Source organism: Bison bison, unplaced genomic scaffold (genome assembly GCF_000754665.1).
Source record: "Bison bison bison isolate TAMUID 2011002044 unplaced genomic scaffold, Bison_UMD1.0 scf7180017863325, whole genome shotgun sequence".
Classification (NCBI taxonomy): domain Eukaryota; kingdom Metazoa; phylum Chordata; class Mammalia; order Artiodactyla; family Bovidae; genus Bison; species Bison bison.
In genome coordinates this window covers 1,304,262-1,328,883 of record NW_011493897.1, presented here as the reverse complement: position 1 = coordinate 1,328,883, position 24,622 = coordinate 1,304,262, and the positions used below count along the sequence as shown (strand labels likewise).

Sequence of the window (24,622 nt, the reverse complement as noted above, 5' to 3'; positions counted from 1 at the left end):
GTGCGGCACCGTTGGGTCGTCCGGGAGGCGTGACTAGGGGCGGGAAGCGAGGCGGGAGCGGAGCTGTAGAACGGGTGCTGCCGCTGTCATGGACGCCTGGGTCCGCTTCAGCGCCCAGAGCCAGGCCCGGGAGCGACTGTGTAGGTGCGGCTCGAATAGGAAAGGGGGGCTGGCGGGCGGGCAGAGGAAGAGCCTCGTGAGGCGAGGTCAGTTCACACTACGGGGGTCAAAAAGGGTCAACTCGGGCTACGGGGGCCCGGACGGACCGCGAGGGGCTGATTTGAGCCGGCCGCGAGGCCTTGATTCGTTCCTGCTCGTGAGAAAGATGGGGAAACTGAGGCACGAGTGGGCCAGCGGGGAGGCGGCTCAGGGTTGTGTGTTCACATAAGACCAACACTTTCCTCCCTGGGCGACGGTGGGAGGAGGAGCGTTCTCCCCGTGACAGATAGCGATCTGGACTGTGTCTTCAGAGTTAAGGAGGCACTCCTGAGTTCCCTTTGGCCCCTCTACCCTACTGTCACCCACGAGCTCCTCCACGTCCGCCCTGCCTTCTAGTCTTCATTCATCTCAAGGGCCTTAGTTCACCTATTTTGAAGACTAACCTGTTCTTCAGCTATCTCTCACCCCCTCACAGAACATTACACACTCACACTGAGGTGCTTGTGATCTTGCGGTGGTCCTCCTGCCTTCTTCACCGTCCTTTTCAGGCTGCATCATTGTTAAATCCCTTATTTCTTCAATTCGAAGTAGTGTTTCCCAGCCCCTACTAGGCTCCTTTATATCCTCGATGCCCTTTGGAGAAACTAAGATACAGGCCTGAAGAGAAGGAAAGGGAATGGTCTCAAACTGGGAAGGGGGTGATCCATGGTTGCCTTTTGGAGGACATTTTTGAGGGGGAGATAAAGGAGGTCTCTACCTTACCTTACCTCTCCTCCAGGGCTGCCCAATATGCTTGCTCCCTTCTTGGCCATGCACTGCAGAAACATGGGGCCAGTCCTGAGTTACAGAAACAGATTCGACAACTGGAAGGTCATCTGAGCCTAGGAAGAAAGCGTAAGTAACTAGGCCTTTCCTTTTATTACTCCACACTTCTTCCATCCCCAGCCATTATTCCTTAGTCCCTCCTTCCTATTTTTGACCAGTGCCAATTCATCATGGTTTGCCTTATCTGTACTTATCCTGTGCAGGCCTCCCAGCTGAGAAAAGAGAGCAGGGATAAGGTCAGTGAGGGATTGGAGAGAATGAGGCAGATTTGAGAAAGCTAAACTGGGACACAAATTAATAAAAAATTTGAACTAAAAAGGATTGAACTTTCTGCTGTTTTTTAAAAAATTGTTTATTATTGTTTCTATCACTTGCCTGACTTTGATTCTCTTGCTTTCTCTCTTTCTCTATATCTTGCTCTCTGTTTGCCTTTCTACTTTCAAATCCTTGCTTTCCGTTGCTAATCTCCACAAGTTCTACGCCTCGGTAACTCAGCAGATGCCCTTGAGTCAGCCAAACGAGCTGTGCACCTATCAGATGTTGTCCTGAGATTCTGCATCACTGTTAGTCATCTCAATAGAGCCTTGTACTTCGCCTGTGACAATGTCCTTTGGGCTGGGAAGTCTGGACTCGCTCCCCGTGTGGATCAGGAGAAGTGGGCCCAGCGTTCTTTCAGGTTTGATATTCTTTTATCCTACAAGGTCTATCGTATTCTTCATACTGCCTGCCTTGCTTTTCATGAGAGAACGATCTTTTAGGGTCTTCCCAGAATGTACACATCTGAATCACTTGGCTTCCAATCTTCATTTAGATCTTAAACCATCAGAGAATAATGAATGGGGGCAGATGGAAGATGGATGCTCTTTCATGGTGAATGACTAAGATTGGACAAGACTAGATATTAATTATATTGCTTCGATTCTTCTTCTGTCTATACCACAGATTTATGCCCCTCCCTGTCTACACATTCATTCATTCTAAAAATACTTAGTAACTGCTTACTGTGAGCCAGGGAATAAAGCAAAGAGCTAAGTAGATATGGTTCCTGCTCTCATGAAACTTCTAGTTTAGTAGGGGAGTCTGATATTAAAACAAATAATCACCAAACCGAATATTTGTGGCAAAGTATAGGATGTTAGCCCCTGGAGGAGGGCATGACAACCCACTCCAGTATTCTTGCCTGGAGGATTCCATGGACAGAGGAGCCTGGCAAGATACAGTCCATAGCGTCAGAGTTGGACACAACTGAAGTGACTTAGCACGTATATAGGATGTTAAAGCTTTATAACAGGGGGAGCTAATCTAGATAGAAAGGTCAGGAAAAAAAGAACCCTTTGAGAAAAATTTTATTTCAGACCTGAAGTCTGAGTAGAAGTTATACAAAGCAAGCAGTAGAAAGAAGAAACAGAAAATAACTCATTCTAAGGCCTTGAGGCAGAAAGACTTCTTGGAATTAAAGAGGTGGAAAGAAAGCCAGTGTGGTTGACAGTATTGAGGAAGGGCATAAGTTCAAACTGGAGAGGTAGACCAGGGCTAGATCATTCATGCAAGGTTGTCTAGGTAATGGTAGGATTTTTTTCATTTAGTTTTGTTTAAATTTTAAGTCCAGTGGTTCTGAGCAGGTATGTGACATGATTCAAATTGCATTTAGAAGATCTGTCTTTCTATACTGTGGAAAATGGATTGCAGTAGCACTAAAGAGGAGAAGATTCTCTAATGTGACCATGAAATGATGTTGGCTTGGATTAAAGAGCAGGCTGGTAGTGAAGGTGGAAAGGAATATGATTTGAGAATAAAATTTTCTGTCTATATATTACCTATATTTGTTTTTTGCTTCCCTATGATTCACTTTGTTATTTACACTATATTGCTTCTTTCCATCTCTGCTTATGTCCTGCTTTTCATCTTTCTCGGTGATTTACAATTATAACAAGGCTTATGGTATATGAGGGGTGGGGGCAGAGGCATGGATAGAATGGTATGGAAAAGCAACTCTAGAAGAGTTTCTATGCCCTGTCTACTCTTTCATTCCATAAATATTTCTTTAGCTCTTACTACGTGCTAGGCCTAAGTCTAGACACAAGGATGCAGTGGTAAAGACAAACAAGATCCTTGCTCCTATGGGGCTTACATTGTAATGGGAAGGGACAAAGACACGGTAAATAAGAAAAACATCAGAGAGTGGTAAATGCTGTGCAGGAAATTAAAATAGAGTCAAGTGATAAGATGGTAAATGGCTTGCTACTTTAGAATGGGCGGTCAGAGAAGACCTCTCTGAAGAGGTGACATTTAAGCTCAGACATGAAGTGCAAGGAAGAGCCAGCCATGTGAAGGTTTCGGAGGGAGAATATTCCAGATTGAGGGACTAGGTAATGTAAAGGTCCTAAAGCAGGAATCACTGAATGGGATCAAAATATAAAAAGAAACCAGTGTTGTTGGAGCCTAGTGGTTGAGGGAAAGAATGGCACAAGATAGAGCGGCAGAGTCACTTGTTGAGTTCTGTAGTATTTTATTCTAAATGTGATAGGAAGGAAACCATCAAGAATTTTAAGAAAGGGTATATTGTGATATACATTTATGCCAGCTGTTATATGAAATTAGATTGTTAGGTGTGGTGGGCAAGAGTGACCATGGGGAAACCAGTTAAAAGACTGAAGTAGTAGTTCAAGCAAGAGATGATGGTTGGTTAGACTAGTGGTCCCCAACCTTCTTGGCACCAGGAACCAGTTTTGTGGAAAATTTTTCCACAGACCAAGGGGGTGCAAGCAATAGGGAGAGGCTGTATATACAGATGAAGCTTTGCTGGCTTACCTGCCAGTCACCTCCTGCTGTACTGCCCAGTTCCAGGGATTGGGGACCCCTGGCTTAGACTATGGTCTGAGTATAATAGATAGATGTGATTGAATTCAGGGTCTATATTAGAGGTAAGACAGTTATACTGAATACAGATCACTGTTTTCAGAATGGATTTAAAAAAATTTTTTTAATGTAGGCTGTTCTTAAGGAATTTATAATCTAAAACATTTGGCAAGCTTGGCTTCTTTTTTATTTTTTCTCCTTTTAACAAAAGGATTGGATTTAAATTATGTGTGTGAATCTTTGAAACAACTGAAGCTGTTCTTTTTTTTAAAAAAGGTTGCATTATTGTAGTTCAGGTTGAATGCCTGTGTGCTAATGGGTTGCCAAGTGGAAAAGTGAAATTTGAGGTTAATCTTGGACTATTTCATGATCTTCATTACTTTTAAACCAAGATCTTAAGGTACACATACATAAACACATTAGTTACAGAAAGATGGAAGGACATTTCTAATGGTAATAACATTTACTTCTGATATTCTAATGTATAATCTGTTGCACTATGAGGGAAAAAAGTTTAGGTGTTCTGTTGGATTTGCTAGGTGGGTATATGTACCCATCCTGACCCTTCTTCCCTGTGTATCCCAGGTACTATCTGTTTTCCCTCATCATGAATTTGAGCCGTGATGCTTATGAGATCCGCCTACTGATGGAACAAGAGTCTTCAGCTTGTAGCCGGCGACTGAAGGGTTCTGGAGGAGTCCCAGGAGGAATTGAAACTGGAGGACCTGGGGGTCCAGGGATTCCAGGAGGAGGTCTGCCTCAGGTGGCTCTGAAGCTTCGGCTCCGGGTCCTGCTGCTGGCTCGGGTCCTTCGGGGTCATCCCCCTCTCCTGCTGGATGTGGTCAGAAATGCCTGTGATCTCTTCATCCCACTGGACAAACTAGGCCTCTGGCGCTGTGGCCCTGGGATTGTGGGGCTTTGTGGCCTCGTGTCCTCCATCCTGTCTATTCTCACCCTAATCTGCCCTTGGCTACGACTCAAGCCCTGATATGCTGGTACAGCATAAGGAGGGGACCTGAATTGGTGAGATGGAATTTTATAGATCGTCCCTGTGTCCCAGCCTCATTCTAACTCCATTCCTTGGTTAAAGTTAAAAATCCAGAGATTTGGGAATAAAAGGAAGGAGCTTTGGGGAAGATGAGATGAGGAAAGGTGATTTGTGAAATCAACTGGATGATTCAGATGTTCAGATCTGCTGGAGCTTTTGTTCTTTTCCTCCTTCATTGCATTGCCTGTGTCTCTCCTGACTCTTCTTACTGTCTCTTAAGTCTGTTTAAGATTCTGTCTCTGTATCCCCTTTGTACCTTCTCAGCCCCCTGTCATAGGAATTTAATCAGCAGAATTACTTTTTGGTATGGGAAGTAGAAGGTATGGTCTGTAATGTTCTAATTGCCTTCTTCCTTTTCCTCACAAAAGTGATTTGTGGCAGTTATTTTTGCCTCCAGACTCCAGACCATAATTTTAAAGGCTTTGTGTCTCAGTGGGCTCTTCCCACATGCACCAGAAGTACTTTCATGCTTCCTTTTCCTCGCTCATGTCTACCTCACTGCCCTCCCTCATGATTTGCCATTCCCCTTCTTTCTACTCACACCTGCAAATTTCTGCTTACACTTTGATTTCATGGCTTTGTTCTAGCCTTTCCATACCCCTTCTTTGCCTATCCAGAATGATGCTATGTTTAGCATCCTGTAAATATTGTACAATGATTCTGTGTAAATAGCTGAGGCCCAAGCCCATGATGGACAGCAAGCCTTCCAGGTTAGCAGATTAAAGATCAATTTGCTCATTGATATTTGGTCTGGTCCTGTGTGTTCTGGTCATCTGAGGCCCCTATTTCTGTTACTTTGGTTTGGGTTTTCCATGGGATTAACCACTGGCATCATCACCTGCAGACTTTTATTGAGTGTCTACAGTATGTAGGTCATAATACTAAGTGGTAGAGATATAAAAAGCTAAGAGGCACCATGGTCCCAACTGCAGAAGTTTATAACCTAGCTGAGGAGATGAGGGTATAATGATAAAGTAATTATACTGGTTCCACAAAACATACCCCATACCAATTTATGGTTTATATTTCCTCCAAAAGCTGTAATACCTTAGGTAGCATAGGCTAAGAGTCACAAGCAGAACTAAGTGGAGTGGGTGAGTCTTGATTTGTGGGTGGATTGTGTCTTCACTTGTTCGGACTCTTTGAGTAGTTGGGGAAATGGTATCACTGTTATCAACTCTCATTTTCCATATTCCAGATTGAGATAAATAAGGTTAGGAAGTAAAAAGAATCTATTTCCCAGTCCTATCTTCTATTCCAAACTCAGGGAAAGCATTATTGCTTCCAACAACAAAGGACAGAAAAAAAGGAATAGAAAGAAATGACAGAAAGTCAAGAGTTATGTTCTCTTTGGAAACTGAGTTGATGCCTCCAGGGGGCAGCACCAAGGCAGAGAAATACACTAAAATCTCTCATTCCTCCTTCCTTGGGCTAGGGCTCCCCACAGTTCCCCACCATCACTCCTCCCATTCCTTCCAACTTTATTTTTAGCTGCCGGTGGGAGGGGGCAGGATGGGAGGGAAAGTAAAGAAAACAGAGAAGGAGAGGGACAGAGGCAGAGAGGACTTCTCACACGGACAGAGAACATCAAGGCATGGAATTCCCCCTCATCCCTCACCTGTTCTTGCCCCTGATGTTCCTGACAGGTGAGGGAGGTTAACTTCTTGGTTTCTGGTGGGAATGGAAGATCCACAGATTTTTGGCCTTGGGACCTTTACGGTTAAAATTCTTTGGGAGTTAGGTGGAGAGGTTAACTGGTTCTATGTTGTGTGTGTGTGTGTGTGTGTGTGTGTGTGTGTACGTATGTACATGCGTGCGATGCATGCATGGGTTTGCGTTCTTATGCCCACACATATGACTGCCTGGCAAAGGCTGAAGCTGTCCACTGCCTTGTGTAATATTTGTGTCCAATTATATAAAACTTTGTCATAACCTTGGAGTCGACCAAAAAGAAACATGATGTGAACTTCCACGTGGCTAGTCTGATTACTATTACCCGCCCCCACCCCTCCCTAATTCTCCCTATCCTTGGTGGTCTCTGGGCTCCTGAGGCATAACTAGCTAACAGTGTGGTCAGAACTCTGGGTTTATCTAACCAATGAGCTACAGTTACTGGTCATACAGCCCTACCAGCCTCCCAGATGCAGTAAGGCTCACATACAAAATATCTTTCTGAAAATGAGCATGTTTTGAGACAGAGCAATAGCCATTGGTGAAAGTGGTGGTGGGGTGGCCTGAGAGGGGTTACTTGAAGGAGCAAGTTGCAGGGAAAGAAGCATGGGAGGGACAAGAGGCCTGGAATTTTTCCTCATCAGTGCCCTATAATCTTTGTTTCCTAAAATACCAGCTCTGATTTTAAGCGGGTTGGGGTTGGGAGGGAAGAGTCAGCCAGGACATGATTGAGGGGGTCTTCAGAGTGGGCTGAGAGTTAAGGAAGAAATGCAAGCAGGCAGGGGGCATCAGGAGGGGGATGAGTTAGGAAGCAGATGGTGAGAAACTTTGAGAGTGATGGGACCCTTGGAAAGAATGGATGGCAAACCATGTGTGTAGGCAGGCAAGTGGCTCCACCCAGTTAATTGCCACTGAGGTTTCCAGGGCTGGAATCAACCAGAGACCTAGACACTGGAGAAAGAGAGTGAGAGAGTAACAATGATACTGGGAGTTAAGAAGAAACGAGACCCAAACATGCAGTGTTCTCTAACCTCCTCTTGTTCTCCCTATGGTCCTGGGTTTGGGTAGAATTTGGAAAGAATAGTTTTTCTGGGGCTGCAGAAAAGCAACCCTCACTTGGCCTGGAGAGGAGGATGTGTAGGAGGAATGATGTAGAAAAGAGGAAGTTGCCTCTTCCAGGCATGTCTGTGAATGAGATTTCAAGGATAGGAATGGAAATACAGCTGTGCAACAGCATGGCAGAGGGCCACAGCTTAGACATCTCTACCCAAACACAGGAAGGAAATCATCCTTGCTTGGAGCTCTGAGTGCATGACATTGATGGAGTCCAGGGCAGCTTGTAAGACGAAGGGAGTTAGGCTGAGATCAGTATGTTCCCTTTGCAGCTTCTCTCTGGCTTTTCCTCTGTGTACTCATTAGCCTTTCTGACTGCTTCCTGCTAAACTTATGATCCTGGCCCCCCCAGGTCTCTGCTCCTCCTTTAACCTGGATGTGCATCGCCCACGCCTATTTCTAGGCCCACCGGAGGCTGAATTTGGATACAGTGTCTTACAACATGTTGGGGGTGGACGACAATGGTGAGGAGGAAACCAGAGCGCCGAGGGATTGGGACTGGAGTAGAGCTGTTAAAGGGGAGGCAAGGTGGATGGAAATATAAACTAACCTGGTTCTTTGGAAGTGACTGGGGCTCTAGACTTGCCGTCAACACGCCCTTTCCCTCTGGCCTATCTTAAGTGTCATATTCACACTGTGCTTGTATTCATTTCCTCTCCCCAGGATGCTGGTGGGTGCCCCCTGGGATGGGCCTTCAGGTGACCGAAGGGGGGATGTTTATCGCTGCCTTGTAGGGGGCTCCCACAGTGCCCCATGTGCCAAGGGCCACTTGGGTAAGAAGATTCCTCACTCTTCTAACCCCTAACCTTGATATACTAGTGGCTTTGATCCCTTACATCTCACTTCTTTAAAAAAAATTTTTTTTTGGATTATAGTTAATTTACAATGTTGTGTTATTTTCAAGTGTACAGCAAAATGGTTCAGTTATACATACACATATATCCACTCTTTTTCAGATTCTTTTCTCATATAGGTTATTACAGAATGTTGAGTAGAGTTCCCTGTGCTATACAGTAGGTCCTTGTTGGTTATCTTTTATATTAATAGTGTGGGTATGTTAATCTCAAGCTCCTAATTTGTCCCCCACCCCACATTTCCCCTTTGGTAACCATAAATGTGTTTTCTAAGTCTGTGAATCTGTTTCTGTTTTGTAAACAAGTTCATTTATATAGTTAAAAAAATTAGATTCCACATATGAGTGATATCACACCTCACTTATTCACCTCCATATCCCACACACTCCTTGTTCCTGACTTGATCCTGACCCCTTCTCTTCCTCTTCCAAGATCACCTTGAACTCGGTCACCCCATCTGTGACCTCGTGACCTCATGTTCTTCCACTCCCCTTCAACCAGGTGACCATCCACTGGGAAATTCATCTCGTCCTGCTGTGAATATGCACCTGGGGATGTCTCTGTTAGAGACAGATGGCAATGGGGGATTCATGGTAAGCTAAGGAAAGAGTGGTGGTAGGGTCTCTGAAGATTCGTGGTAGAGAAAAGGGCAATCTGGCAAGGGAAACTGGTCTATGGGGAGAGGTCAAGGAGTTAAAAACCCTAGAAAGCAAGAAGGGAAATCTCGGGGAGTGGTCTCACTGCCTCCTTTGACAAGGAGCGTATTCTGAGGGTGCCCTCGCAAGCCTGTGAGTAACTGTTTCCTTTACCAATCCCCAGGCTTGCGCCCCTCTCTGGTCTCGTGCTTGCGGCTCATCTGTCTTCAGTTCTGGAATATGTGCCCGTGTAGATGCTTCATTCCGGCCCCAGGGAAGCCTGGCACCCACCGCACAACGTGAGCCAGGAGAAGGGCCCAAGTCCCCAGAATAGGGGGTGCAGGGTGGGAAAAAGATGGGGCTTCAGTGTATGATGCTTGACCAGGGACCTGCATGGCTATCCTCACTGAGACCTAATGTGTGTGCAAAGGCTCCATGTTTCCTAACAGATTAGAATTCAGACTCTTTACCAGGGTATCAAGACTCCATGAACTGATTTAGTTCAGTCACTCAGTTGTGTCCAAACTAATTTAACCAACTTCAGAACTCAACTCTCACTGTATTCCTCCATACCTTACACCTTGACTATAGCCTTCACTTCACTTTTCTTGTATATGTCACCTGTTTTTATACCTCCATCTCCTTTTATTTAAAGTGTTCTCCACCCAGATGCCTTTCCTTATATTCTCCTCAAACATCTCCAGTCTTCAATATCTTCTCAGCTGCTGCCTCCTTTTATTCCCCACCATCAGAACTGGTCCTCTATTGTTCTCTCATAACATAAAATGGTGCTAAGTTTCTACTTGCGCTTAATTCCATCTTCGTTGTCTTTGAGTCAATTGTATGTATTCCCATCTTCTCTTTTATTCAGTTCTATATTTATCTAGGACTGGGTAATCTTCCTTGTATGTAAGAAGTGCCTAATAGTTTGAATTAAATATGCCCTCCTGTGACACAGTGGTAAAGAACCTGCCTGCCAGTGCAGGAGACGTGGGTTCAATCCCTGGGTCAGGAAGATCCCCTGGAAAAGGAAATGGCAACCCATCCAGTTTTCTTGCCTGGGAAATCCCATGGACAAAGAAACCTGGTGGGCTATAGTCTATGGGGTCATAAAGAGTCAGACACAATTGAACGACTAACACTTTCCTGTGACCTGTTTCCTTGTTGTCCCCGTGCCCAATATTCTTTGCCCCTCTGTTTACCATCACCATTACCCCTTCTCCTAGGCTGCCCCACATACATGGATGTCGTCATTGTCTTGGATGGCTCCAACAGCATCTACCCTTGGTCTGAAGTTCAGACCTTCCTACGAAGACTGGTAGGGAGATTGTTTATTGACCCGGAACAGATACAGGTAAGAGAAGGCAGGATGGATGGGCATGGAGGGAAGAATCGGGGAGAGAGAAGATAAATGTAGGCAGTATCTTCAGTAGTATCCAGGTGCTCTTCTCCCCTCCCTCACATACTTTCTTCTCCGTCCCCCTGCCCATTACACACACTCCATTAGAGTGCACACTTTATTCTCAGGTGGGGCTGGTACAGTATGGAGAGAGCTCTGTCCACGAGTGGTCCCTGGGAGATTTCCGAACCAAGGAAGAAGTGGTGAGAGCAGCAAGGAACCTGAGCCGGCGAGAGGGACGAGAAACAAAGACTGCTCAAGCAATAATGATGGCCTGGTGAGACAGTGGGAAGGGGAGTTTGGGCGGCCAGAAGGGTCAGGGGAAGGTTTGGAGTGCAATGTGTACATCCCGACACGTGTTGCTTGCTTATGTTTGTTTGCATGCTAATCGTAGGTGAGTCTAAATTGCTCATCATTGCATTCCTCATTGCCTTTCTACAAAGTATCCGTCTGTGTCTCTCCACGTTTCTGCTTTACGTCTGCAGATGGAATTCTGTCTGTATACCTTCACTCCCCCTTTTTTAAGAAAAGATTTATTTGTTATTTGTTTATTGATTGATTGATTTTTGGCTGCTTTGGGTCTTTGTTGCCATGTGCAGGCTTTCTCTAGTTGCAGCAAGCAGGCACTACTCTTCCTTGCAGTGCACGGGCTTCTCACTGTGGTTACTTCTCTTGTGGAGCATGGGCTATAGGGCTCTTGGGCTTCGGTAGTTGCAGCTCAAGAGCACTGGAGCGCAGGCTCAGTAGTTGTGGCTCATGGGCTTAGCTACTCTGTGGCATGTGGAAACTTCCTGGACCAGGGATCAAACCTGTGTCCCTTGCATTGGCAGGCGGATTCTCAATCATTGAGCCACCAGGGAAGCCCCTCACTCCCACTTTGATGTTGGCCCTTGGGTTCTCCACCACTCATGTTCTCACCCATTTTCCAAACTCGACAAAACTGATCTCTGGGAAGACTCCCCTGACCTGACCATTCTTTATTCTATGTGCTGGTGGCTCAGCTGGTAAAGAATCTGCCTGCAGTGCAGGAGACCTGGGTTCATTCCCTGGGTTGGGAAGATCCCTTGGAGAAGGGAATGGCAACCTACTCCAGTATTCTTGCTTGGAGAATTCCAGGGACAGAGGAGCCTGGCAGGCAGGCTACATGTTTCATGGGGTCTAAAGATTTGGTTGCTACTAACACTTTCACTTTTTCCCCCTCACCCTTAATATTTATCCTCCTAAATACAATATTTGCTGAATGAATCTGTGAGTGGATGGATTTTATACTTATTTGCACTGATGATATGCTGCTCTGTATGTTATAGGACACCCCCACACTATGTGCCAGTCTGTATGCTAGACAGTTGGGGAAACGGGCTAAAAGGCAAAAGGTCTGACCTCAGTGAACGGCTGGCAATGTTAAGTACTGGGTATGTGTATCTATCTGCACACATCTGATCACACCTCACTCCCTTGTTTTTCTTCTCAGCACAGAAGGATTCAGTCAGTCCCGCGGGGGCCGACCAGAGGCTGCCAGGCTACTGGTGGTTGTCACTGATGGAGAGTCCCATGACGGAGAAGAGCTTCCCACAGCACTACAGGCCTGTGAGGCTGGAAGAGTGACACGCTATGGGATTGCTGTGAGAATCAACTCTGGATCTGCAAGGATGGAAGGGGGTGGGGATGGTGACACTGAGGACTGGGAACTTAAGGAAAACAGATATTGATAACTTCCCAGACCACTCACAACATACAACTAACAGATTCCACCTTGATCTCCTGACCCCAGGTCCTTGGTCACTACCTCCGGCGGCAGCGAGACCCCAGTTCTTTCCTGCGAGAAATCAGAGCTATTGCCAGTGATCCAGACGAGAAATTCTTCTTCAATGTCACAGATGAAGCGGCACTGACTGACATTGTGGATGCATTAGGGGACCGGATTTTTGGCCTTGAGGGTAACGACTACCCTGGAGAAAAAGGACAGGGCAGGGGGAGTTCTGGGGTATAAGTGGGGTTCTGGAAAAAGTTTATTAGGTCAAAGGAGGAACCATCTTCCCTTATATTGCCTCAATGTTTTCTTACACTCCAGGGTCCCATGGAGAAAATGAAAGCTCCTTTGGGCTGGAAATGTCTCAGATTGGTTTCTCTACTCATCAGCTAAAGGTTGGACAGACTCTGACCGCACCCCCCATGACCCCTCTCAACATCTGACTCCTTCCAGCCTCTAACTCAGACAACTTCAATCCCAGTGCTCATCTACACTGCCCCTTTAACTAATGTCCTTGCTGACCTTCCCATGCCTTTCCAACCGACCCCAGTCTGCCCTCAGTGACCCTCTCACTACTGGAGAGTTTTTTCTTCTTATTCCCCACTGTCTTTTCAGCGACCCCATCTGGTTCTGCCCTACAGGATGGGATTCTCTTTGGAATGGTGGGGGCTTATGACTGGGGGGGCTCAGTGTTATGGCTTGAAGAAGGTCGCCGCCTCTTCCCACCACGGACAGCCCTGGAAGATGAGTTCCCCCCTGCATTGCAGAACCATGCAGCCTACCTGGGTGAGTAGCAGAGAGCTGCAAAGGATTAGAGGGTGGCGGGGAAAAATGCTTCCCCAGTGGGGGCTATCAGGTACTTACTGCTAACTCATGCAGTTTCTCACTGATCTGCTACTTTCCTTGAGACCCCCTTCTGTGCCTTTAGGGAACCATCCTACTCTGACCCCATTTTCTTTCCCTGTCACCCCTAATTCCTTGTCCACTTCTAGGTTACTCTGTTTCCTCCATGTTTTTGCGGGGTGGTCGCCGCCTCTTTCTCTCAGGGGCTCCTCGGTTTAGTCATCGAGGAAAGGTCATCGCCTTCCAACTTAAGAAAGATGGGGCTGTGAGGGTCGCCCAGAGCCTCCAGGGGGAGCAGGTAGGGCATCCAAGGTGGGGGGGGGGGGTGAGGCCCGTGGGTCCCCAGGGACTCCAGGCTGCTGGGGGAGGGACTCCAGGCTGTGGGGGAAGATGGTGAAGGGGCAAGAAAGGGGCCTTAGAAATGTGTAATGAATTCTGGTTGTCAGGGGTCTGAGGACCAGATCGGCAGGTCCTTCCCACTTGTCCATAATCTTGCCTTCCCTTTCCCCTGGGATCACCACTGCCCACCACTCTCCAGATTGGCTCGTACTTTGGCAGCGAACTCTGCCCATTGGACATCGATGGGGATGGAACAACTGATGTCTTACTTGTGGCTGGCCCCCTGTTCCTGGGGGCCCCGAACAAGGAGACAGGACGTGTTTATGTGTATCTAGTGGGCCAGGTGAGACTTACTGGGATGCCTTAGAACTTGTCTGTGGGGGGTAGAGGAGGGAGGGGAGGCACACACATTTGAGGGCTGGCCGACAGGTCAGGACTCTCTGATCAACACCTTCGGTCTTCTCCTCACCACCACCAGCCATCCTTGCTGACACTCCAGAGAACACTTCAGCCAGAATCCCCCCAGGATGCTCGGTTTGGCTTTGCCATGGGTGCTCTTCCTGATTTGAACCAAGATGGTTTTGCTGATGTGGCTGTGGGGGCGCCGCTGGAGGATGGGCACCGTGGAGCCCTGTACCTCTATCACGGGGCCCAGAGAGGAGTCAGGCCGCGTCCTGCACAGGTCAGAAGAGCCCCAGTGAAGCAGAGGCATGGTGAGGGGAAGGGGGTACACACCCTTTTCTTATCATTGTTCCCCTGGGCTTGAGACCCAAGCTGAACAAGTGCCTTTTTTTTGGTTGTTTATTTTTATTTATTTATTTTTGGCTGGGCCGAGTCTTTGTTGCTTTTGTAAGGGCTTTCTCTCATTGTGGTGAGTGGGGGCTACTTTTGGTTTAGGTGCTTGGCCTTCTGACTGTGGTGGCTTCTCTTGTTGCGGATCACAGGCTCTAGGCTCTCAGGCTTCAGTAATTGTGGCCCACAGGCTCAGTAGCTGTGGCTCACAGGTCCGAGTGTGCAGGCTTCAGTAGTTGCAGCACGCGGGCTCAGTACTTGTGACTCTTGGGCTCTAGAGCGCAGGCTCAGTAGTTGTGGTGCATGGGGTTAGTTGCTCTGCGGCATGTGGAATCTTCCCGGACTAGGGATTGAACCTGTGTCCCCCGCATCAGCAGGTGGAGTCTTATCTACCTGGGAAGTCCAACAAGTGCCTTTTTTTTTTTTTTTTAATCAGTAGTCAAAAACGTGAGGCAATGGGGGCAGGAAACATATCACTATACTAGCGACTCCTGAACACACACAAGTTTTTTTCCTTCCTCCTCATGCTTGAGGGGAGAATTAGAAAAAGCCGGATGGGAGGCCTCAGAAACCAGGTGTGTGAGTCCCTGTTCAGTCTCTCCTCTCTCCCTCTCAGCGGATTGCCGCTGTCGCCATGCCGCAGGCCCTCAGCTACTTTGGCCGAAGTGTGGATGGCCGGCTGGATCTAGATGGTGATGACCTGGTCGATGTGGCTGTGGGTGCCCAAGGGGCAGCCATCCTGCTCAGGTGAGCAGTCGCAGCTCAGGCAGCAGTGGACAACATGGTACAGCTGTTAAAAGCAAGGGCTTTGGAGTCACAGACTTACATCTGGCTTCTTGATCAACTTACTCTGCGCCTCCATTCTCCTAGTTTATAAAATGGGAATAATACCTATACCTGCCTTATAGGCTTGTGGTGAGGATTAAATGTGATAATCCGTACAAAGATCTAACCACCATGCCTAGAGCACATGGCAGGTGCTTATTGAATATCAGCTATTAGCTTACTTGTGTCCAAAGGTTCAGGGGAGGCTGGCTCGTGTGTCGCCCAGCTCCTTATTCTTTCTTTTGACCTCAGGGAGGCAAATACTGGAGATCACCTTTCTCTAAGGGCTTTCCTCCCATGTCTAGACTTTTTTCCCCCACCCTGTTCCCAGCTCCCGGCCCATTGTCCGCCTGGCCCCTTCACTAGATGTGACCCCACCGGCCATCAGCGTGGTTCAGAGGGACTGTAAGCGACGAGGCCAGGAGGCAACCTGCCTGTCCGCAGCCCTTTGCTTCCAAGTGACCTCCCGCACTCCTGGCCACTGGGATCGCCGATTCCGTGAGTGACTGGGCAACAGTCCAACCCCTCCCTGCCCTAGTCTTGGGACCCCTCTCCACCCGCACTCTTGCCCACCCCATTCAGATGTGCGGTTCACAGCATCGCTGGATGAGTGGACAACCGCAGCCCGGGCAGCATTTGACGGCTCTGGCCAGAGGCTGTCCCCTCGGCAGCTCCGGCTCAGTGTGGGGAACATCACTTGTGAGCAACTGCACTTCCACGTGCTGGTGAGGAGTGGGCAGGAACTGCTTGGCATCAGGGCCTGGGAGTGAGAGGAAGGCTGCATCAGAGGGGGAGATTCTGTTGGATCGGCAAGAAATCTCAAGTGGGAAAAGTGAGAGAGTTCAGACTTTGGAGGCAGGCTGATCTGGGTTTGAATCCTGCTCTGCCATTTAGCACCTGTGCATTCTGGCAAGTCGCATCACCTGCAAACCTTAGTTTCCTTGCCTGAAAAGGGGAGATTAATAATAACAACGTTAAAGGAGTTGTCTTAGAATTAAATGTAATAGTATTGATAAAACCTTAGGACAGTACCTAGCACACAGGAAGTTCTCAGTAAATGATCAGTGTAATTATCACATTCTACCAAGATTCCTGGGTCGTCCTCCCTTACCCTGGTTCCCCATGAGCCTTCACTCTGGTTTCTCTCAGGATACGTCAGATTACCTCCGGCCAGTGTCCTTGACTGTGACCTTTGCTTTGGACAACACCACAAAGCCAGGGCCCGTGCTGGATGAGGGCTCACCCACCTCCATCCAAAAGCTGGTCAGCAGTGCCAAGCCCCGCTCTGCCCCCGCGTCACCACACTGCGCTTCTCAGGGAATTCAAGAGAAAGGGGTGGGGGCAGACATGAGATCACAGTGGGATCTGACCTAGGCACCCACTCTTCTCTTTTCACTTGTCCTCCAATCCCATTCCTTTCTCCCATGCCTTCCTCTCAGTCCTCAGCCCCTTCTCTCTCCTCTAGGTCCCCTTCTCCAAGGACTGTGGCCCTGATAATGAATGTGTCACAGATTTGGTACTTCAAGCTAATATGGACATCAGAGGCTCCAGGTGGGATGGACATGAACAGGCCAAACCGGGCTGACTTGAGACAAACCAGAAGGGACTTGAAGGGAGATGGAGGGTTGTTTCTTGCCCAGGGAAACAGAAATGAGACTTCTGGCTCCCCTTCAACTCTGGGCTGCCCTTTATCCACCACTCCTAGGAAGGACCCGTTCGTGGTTCGAGGGGGTCGGCGGAAAGTGCTGGTGTCAGCAACTCTGGAGAACAAGAAGGAGAATGCCTACAACACTAGCCTGAGCCTCAACTTTTCCAGAAACCTCCACCTATCCAGTTTCACTCCACAGGTGCCCTTGGGGAAGGGAGTTCAGGGGAATCAGGGAAGGAGGAAGACAGTTGGAGTGCTGGCTATGAGGGCCTCTGGGAAAGGCTGTGTTTAGAGGCTGCAGGCAAGAGGGCAGTCGCAGCCCCAGCACGGCCTTCACCCTGCTTCCTCTGCTCTCAGAGCAACAGCCCAGTGAAGGTGGAGTGTGCAGCCCCCACCCCGCATACCCGGCTCTGCAGCGTGGGGCATCCTGTCTTCCAGACAGGAGCCAAGGTGAGTCAGGGCCTAGGATGAGAAGGGGGCTTTGAGAGATCAGGGGCTGGAATCTGTGGGGCCTGGGAGTTTAGGGAAGGAGGCTCACAGATGGGCTCCCATTCCTCTGTAGTTGTCCCATGAAGAGAAACCTACCATGTCCCCATGTCCCTTGCCCCTAGGTGACCTTCCTGCTAGAGTTTGAGTTTAGTTGCTCCTTTCTCCTGAGCCAGGTCCTTGTGAGGCTGACGGCCACCAGGTGAGAGGAGTGGGCGTCTCCTCCCAGCCCTCTCCTGTTAGGTCTTGATGGGGGTGGTGTGGGAGTGAGAATGGGGGTGGAAGCACCATGACTCCCTCACTCCAGAGAAGGGGGTCTGAGACAGGGCTGGGATGTGAGCCTCCCCTTGACCCTACAGCAGTAGCCTGGAGAGAAACGGAACGCTTCGAGATAACACAGCCCAGACCTCAGCCTACATTCAGTATGAGCCTCACCTCCTATTCTCCAGGTATGGCTCAGCTCCTCACTGGGACCCCATTCGGACCCCAGACTCGTCCTCTTTATGTTCGCTCCCTCTCCCTCCATGTGCTTCAGTGTTTCTGAACACCAAACCCCTGGGTTGCCCCATCTTTTTGGCCTTAATCCCACTCATGCTAAACCTTCTCTTTTAAGCATTTCTCTTTCCTAGGTATGGGTATACCTATACATCCTAGTTGTAGGGCTTTGCTGGGCCCTGGGGGCTGGAGCTGGGGTGGTGAGATGTGGCTATAAAGTTTATGCCAAGTCTGTGTCATATGTCATTTCTGTCTTTGCCGTGTACCCCCATATCTTTATCCATGTGCTGGCCCTTCTTACCACGAATCTGTCTGTGTGCTGATCGTGTGCCCGTGTTTCTGTGTCATGGCTGTGACCATGTACTTCCTGACTTGGTGTCTACGCAGTGAGTCCACTCTGCACCGCTATGAGGTCCACCCATATGGAACCCTCCCAGTGGGCCCTGGCCCCGAATTCAAAACCACTCTTAGGGTGAGAAGCCAGAGGGGCCTTGCCATGAGCAGAGGGATGGAGAGGAGTCCTGGGAAAAGGATGGGAAGGGTCTCTCTTAGATTTCAGTGGCATCGAGGGTAAAGCGGAATAGGTGAGGAAGGGTCTTTCTCTGTCTCTCACCTCTTCCTTTTCCAATCCTCCTTTTAGGTTCAGAACCTTGGCTGCTATGTGGTCAGCGGCCTCATTGTCTCAGCCCTCCTTCCAGCTGTGGCCTATGGGGGCAATTACTTCCTGTCACTGTCTCAAGTCATCACTAACAATGTGAGTCTGGCCTGGGGGCCTATGGAACCCTGCCACCTTGATCTGGCGGACTCCCTCAGCTCATCTGCTGGGTCTCTGCTCTCAGGAATCCTCCCTCTCTGGCGAGGAGGGGAATTTCTTTTCCATATCTACCTTCTTTGAGAAGAAAGAAAGGGATTACCCAGGGAAGAACTTCAAGAGTGTGGGTGGTGTGCTCCTGCTCAGCCTGGAGGGGCCGGCCTATTGCCATCCAGGGGATCCCTCAAGTTTGCTCTTCCTCTAGGCCAGCTGCACAGTGCAGAACCTGACCGAACCCCCAGGGCCCCCTGTGCATCCAGAGGAGCTTCAGCACACAAGCAGGCTGGTATGAGTCACAGCGGGGTGAAGAAGGTTTCCAGAGCAGGAATGGAGGGATGAACGGTGGAGTTCAGAGCTTTGGGTGGAAGGTAGAGCCCGGAGTGGGGCATGGGGATTGTTCCCCCTCCAGGGTCCTGATCTGTCTCTCTCTTCTGATAGAATGAGAGCAATACTCGCTGCCAGGTTGTGAGGTGCCACCTTGGGCGGCTGGCAAAGGGAACCAAGATCTCTGTTGGACTACTGAGGCTGGTTCACAATGAATTTTTCCGGAGGGTAAACGTTTCCTTTTCTACTACTCTCCCCTGCTGCTGCTATCTGGAACTTTAGCATAGGCATTTCGGAGACAGACTCATGTTCAGGTTTGAGCTTTGACTCCTACTAGCAAAGTTATTTCATTTTTCTAAGCTTCTTTTTCCTCATCTCTAAAATAAGGAATAAAATATCTACTTCATGAGGTTGTTGTAAAGAACAAACTAATGAGATGCACTCATTCAAAGCTAGTTACTGTTCTTGTATTTTCCTCCATTTATCATCTCTTAGTGTTATTATCTGGAGAAGTCAATGGTACCCCACTCCAGTACTCTTGCCTGGAAAATCCCATGGACCGAGGAGCCTGGTAGGCTACAGTCCATGGAGTCGCTAAGAGTCGGACACGACTGAGTGACTTCACTTTCACTTTCCACTTTCATGCATTGGAGGAGGAAATGGCAACCCACTCCAGTGTTCTTGCCTGGAGAATCCCAGGGACGGGGGAGCCTGATGGGCTGCCGTCTATGGGGTTGCACAGAGTCAGACACGACTGAAGCGACTTAGCAGCAGCGGCAGCAGTGTTATTATCACTAAGATATATAGGATACTTAAATTCAATCAATCCATCAAATGCCTACTATATAAAAGGCCCTGTGTTATATATATATTCCCCTGTGACTAAAGAGAATATCCCCAACATTTAGCATCATGGCTTCCCAGATGACACTAGTAAAAGGTTCCCAGGTAAAGAACCTGCCTGCCAATGCAGGAGACGTAATATATGCGGGTTTGATCCCTGGATTGGGAAGATCTCCTGGAAAAGGAAATGGCAACCCATTCCAGTATCCTTGCCTGGAAAATTCCATGGACAGAAGAGCCTGGCAGGCTACAGTCCATGGAATTGCAAAGAGTCAGACATGACTGAGCATGTCTGGTTAACTCATTATACTGATTTAATATATTTTTATTAAATGAACCAGTAAAGAGTTGATATTACATGTAGGATATGCATGGAGGGTAGTGGGAAGTGATATTGTATAGTGAAAAGGATCTAAATTATGAAAATTCTTTAAAGCTGAGGAGTTGAATTTAACATGATAGGTAGTCAGGAGTCAGTGTGAGTTCCTTAGCAGGGCAATGACATCGTAATTATAACAGCTGTTTAGTACTAGGGGTTTATATTGTACTTTCCTATGTGCCATCTACTTTGAATAATATAAGATCCCTGGGATGTAGGCATTTTTCAGGAAAGTTAAGTCTGACAGACCATCCTTCCCTAAGTCCGGTTCTCTCTTTATCTCTCTTTGGTATCCTTTTTTCATTCATTCATTTACTCTTTTAACAAAGGTTTATTGAGAAGTTGTGCTAGGCACTAGGGACACATAAGTTACTAACACTTGACCTCAAGGATTTTATAGTTCAACAGAGATGAAAGAGAAATAAGCAGAATATTATAACCTAGTCCAGGGTGATGGGGATTAGCAGGAAACACTTTTCTACTTCCCAGAGGGGACGACATCTAAACTTCAACCTGAAGGAAGGGTAGGAGTTAGCCAAAAAAAAGGGGTTGAATGCATTTCAAGAGGAGTAGAGCACCCAGAGTCTATGAAGGGCCACAGGCTTTCCATCTGTTACCCTTCTTCTCTTTCCCTATTGCTCTCCAACCTTTTCCTCTGGTCTTGAGGGTCCTGGAAGTTATCCCCCAAGCCTCATCTTTGCCATTAGGGTCCTGAGACCTGTTCCACCTGATGATGTTGTTGTTGTTAGTTGCTAAGTTGTGTCTGACTCTTTTGCAACCCCATGGACTATAGCCCATCAGGCTCCTCTGTCCGTGGGATTTCCCAGGCAAGAATACTAGAGTGGGTTACCATTTTCTTCTCTAGGGGATCTTCCTGAACCAGGGATCGAACCTCACTCTTCTGCATTGGCAGGCGGGTTCTTTACCGTTGAACCACCAGGGAAGCCCAGTCATGGCTCACTTTAAATCTCTTTCCATTCCACAGGCCAAATTCAAGTCTCTGACAGTGGTCAGCACCTTCGAACTGAGCACTGAGGAGGGCAGCGTCCTATTGCTGACTGAAGCCTCCCGGTGGAGCGAGGTGGGGCTGGAGACTGAGTTTGAGAGCTGTGAAACTAGCAAGGGTGGCGATAGCATCAGGGTACCCGTGAGCTTGTTCACAACAGGGGTGTCTTCATTAGGCAGCATTCAGGGAGTCAGAAGTGGTCAATCAGAATGGTGGATCCCCCTGCCTCCATTCTGACCTGTTTCTTCCCTTTTATTCTTCTGTTTGGGGGCTGAGTTTGCTACAGTGTGGGGTGAAGCTAACTGGGCAAAAGGGTGCAAGTAAAAACCAGCGCTCCTCTCTATGCAGAGCCTCCTGGAGGTGATTCAGTCCCGCCCTGTCCTCATCTCTCTGTGGATCCTCATTGGCAGTGTCCTGGGAGGGCTGCTCCTGCTTTCTCTTCTTGTTTTCTGCCTTTGGAAGGTAAGCACTGCTGAAGTGGACAGTATGGGGCATGGTGCCCATGAGTTAAGATAGCCTTCATTACAGCAGGGAAAACCGGGTTTGTGCTGGGCAACTAAGCAGGCTGTGGGTGTCTCCAGATCTCCTTCACTGTCTTCCACGAATCTTAGCTGAATTAAACCAAAGCCAAATAATATAAATTTGAATCTCATTTTTGGAAGCAGAACAAAACTGAAGGCTTCAGATACCTCTAAGGGCCTTTGGCAGGGTCTCCAGGCAGGGCATTTGGTGACGACTCTTATCTCTTTCCCTACAGCTTGGCTTCTTTGCCCGGAAGAAAATCCCCGAGGAAGAAAAAAGAGAAGATAAATTGGAGCAATGAACGTAGAATAAAGTCCATAAAGACCTCTCTTGCAGCTTCTCCAAAAGACTTGCCTAACAGCAGAAGTTTGAGGGCTCAGATGGTGCAAGAGGAAGAAAGCCTCTGGACTGTCTCCCCAGACCTGCAGCCTGACTTGACTTTTGAGTCATGAGGATGCTGCTGGCAAGAGATGAGGCCTCACCTCAGACAAGAAGGGCTGGCACTAAAACCAGGAACATTCCCACCCTGTGCTTCCCACCTTGTGATCCTGGCTCCAGAGCTTACACTGGGGCCTTAGTGTAGGGCCCTTTTTTCCCCTGTCCCTGAGAATCAGCATTTTTTTGCCTAGGTCCCTGACTTCTTTCAGATTCCCACACTACATCCTCTCTCACAGTTTGGAAAGGACGAGGGTTATCTTCCACCATTCCCCCACCTCTCACCTTCCTGCCTTCTCCCCACTCCACAGGAGCGCGCTGACGTTGGCTTGCACGAAGTAAAGTCAACATCTGCTGCTTTCCTGTGGAGTCTGGTGATTCAGAGGGCCGGATGGGGAGAGTCAACAGGAAAAAAGGAGGGAGGAGGAAAAGCCACAAGAGACATTCTGTACAATTCCAAGAAACAGAGAAGTCTTTAGACAGGCAACTGCCATTCCCCCTGAAACCCGAGACTTTCGTGGTGCAGTCGCCTGCGCTTGCCCGCCCTCAGGTGCTGGTGAAAGGGAACTGCTCCAGGCCTGCTGGGCAAGGGTTTCCCAGCTCTGCAGCCTTCCCTGGGAGCAAAGCCAGGGCTGAGTCCCAGATTCTCTGGAGCCAGGGGCCCCCATGTGGCTAGAGCTGGAATAACAGGGAAGACTGCATGCCCCTTCTCAGGCCGCACACCCTCTTGAGCCCTCCTTGGAGCCTCCTTATAGAAACTAGAGAGAAGGGACAGGATTGCTGCTTGATGGTAGGAAACCCTTTCACCTTACTAGATTTGGGAGGCAGCAGCTCCAAGGGGTCTGAACAAGTGGGGTCTGAATTAAGGAAGAAGCTGAAGGTGGCGGCAAGAGGTCTCTGGGAAGCCCCTTACCTGTTTGGCACTGGTTATATAGCACAAATAGCTCCTAGGAAATATTCCAGCCATACCTTGTGAGGCTTCTCTGGTGGCATCAGTTTACCAGCCCTTGCTTGATGTTTACTGGAAATTCCCAAGTTAATTTCTATCTCTGAACAACCCCCACCCCCAACTTTCCCTTTTTGGTCATGGCCAGTAAAGAGAAGTGGATTCTCCTTGACAATTGGGTAACTTGCAGTTCTTTGCAACCAAGACTCTGGATACCAAAGTCAGATTCTGGTTTCCAGAGAGCAGCTCTGACAGCCACTTGAAGAATCAACACCCATTTACAGCCAAGGAGAGAGGGGACCTGACCAGGCAGTTGACTAGCAGCCACAGATTATCCTCCAGGGCTGTTCTTGAGATCTGGTCAGAGGGTTTATTTTGACTTGTCTCTGACCTTTTACAGACAGCATTGTCTCTGTTTCCTAAAAAGGTGGACAGTTTATCAGATGGTCAGAACAAATAAAGTTCAGTATCAAATGACTTCTGGTTCTTCTTGAGTTCCCTGGGATATAAACTGCTCACAAATTGTGAGAGGTGGAGCCTTGATTCACCTGAGACCCTATACAGTTGAGTCCCTGGAAGATGAAGTTATGAAGGATTTGAAGTGATTTCTGTGACTCTCCTACTGGAGATGTGCCCTAGCCTCCTGCAATCCTCACCTGCTTACGTGAGCATAGAGTGTAAAATGTGTAGGTTTGGTTTGGTAAGCACATACACCTAGATCGAAATTCCAGGTCTGCCATTTATGAGCTATATGGCCTTGGGCAAGCCATGACTACCCTGAGGTTCAGATAAGAGGCTGTGTAGAACAGTGGTTAAGAATGAAGACAGACTTGAATTTAAGCTATACCACTTGAAGGGCTTCCCTGGTGGCTCAGTGGCAAAGAACTCATCTGCGAATGCAGGAGATGCGGGCTCGATCCCTGGTCCAGGATGATCCCCTGCAGAAGGAAATGGCAACCTGCTCCAGTATTCTTGCCCGACAAACCCCATGGATAGAGGAGCCTGGCGGGCTACTACAGTACATGGGGTTGCAAAAGAGTTGGACCTGATTTATCGACTAAACAACATACCACATAAAACCTGTTGGACATTGAACAGATTTAACTTCTCTAAGTCTTTACTTTCTTGACTTTAAACTTATTAACGTTCAGACTTCCCTGGTGGTCCAGTGGCTAAGACACCATACTCCCATTGCAGGGAGCCAGGGTTCAATCCCTGGTCAGGGAACTAAATCCCACATGCTACAAGTAAATATCCTACATGCTGCTACGAGGATTGAAGATCCCGCAAGTCACAGTTAAGACATGGCTCAGCCAAACAAATATTTTAAAATAAATGTATTAGGATTGTGAGAACTAAATGAGGTAATTCAAGTAAAGTGAACGTATAGTAAGTACTCAATAAATCGTAACTACTGTTATAAAAATAATTTGTTATAACCTACCCTACATAACCTGCATTGTGAGGACTGAGGAGGTATATTGAAGCACCAAGTGATGCTCATGATCTGGTGACTTGCCTGCTCTTCACAGACTCTCCAGATTTGTTTTCCTATGTGTTATTATCTCCTGCCACTAAATCTTACCCTATGCCTCATCCCCTTTGAAATAAGCCC

The 24,622-nt window shown here is 48.1% G+C and overlaps 2 protein-coding genes across 2 annotated transcripts; both read left to right on the top strand.

The window, feature by feature from the left end:
* The first annotated feature begins 46 nt into the window (after positions 1-46).
* PEX11B (peroxisomal biogenesis factor 11 beta) lies at positions 47-5,633 on the top strand. Its single transcript, XM_010833261.1, has 4 exons — positions 47-144; positions 938-1,053; positions 1,459-1,660; positions 4,429-5,633. The coding sequence occupies exons 1-4, from the start codon at positions 89-91 to the stop codon at positions 4,829-4,831; spliced, it is 777 nt and encodes a 258-aa protein (XP_010831563.1). The 5' UTR covers positions 47-88; the 3' UTR covers positions 4,832-5,633.
* A 90-nt stretch (positions 5,634-5,723) lies between these two features.
* ITGA10 (integrin, alpha 10) lies at positions 5,724-23,485 on the top strand. Its single transcript, XM_010833262.1, has 30 exons — positions 5,724-6,537; positions 8,028-8,139; positions 8,339-8,448; positions 9,031-9,122; positions 9,349-9,463; positions 10,391-10,518; positions 10,692-10,840; positions 12,035-12,185; positions 12,335-12,500; positions 12,635-12,708; positions 12,955-13,099; positions 13,306-13,454; positions 13,695-13,838; positions 13,974-14,177; positions 14,904-15,034; positions 15,444-15,610; positions 15,695-15,837; positions 16,262-16,375; positions 16,578-16,663; positions 16,818-16,959; positions 17,118-17,210; positions 17,372-17,448; positions 17,606-17,695; positions 18,129-18,213; positions 18,382-18,495; positions 18,758-18,838; positions 18,991-19,104; positions 21,084-21,179; positions 21,453-21,566; positions 21,862-23,485. The coding sequence occupies exons 1-30, from the start codon at positions 6,486-6,488 to the stop codon at positions 21,925-21,927; spliced, it is 3,504 nt and encodes a 1,167-aa protein (XP_010831564.1). The 5' UTR covers positions 5,724-6,485; the 3' UTR covers positions 21,928-23,485.
* Positions 23,486-24,622: the final 1,137 nt, after the last annotated feature.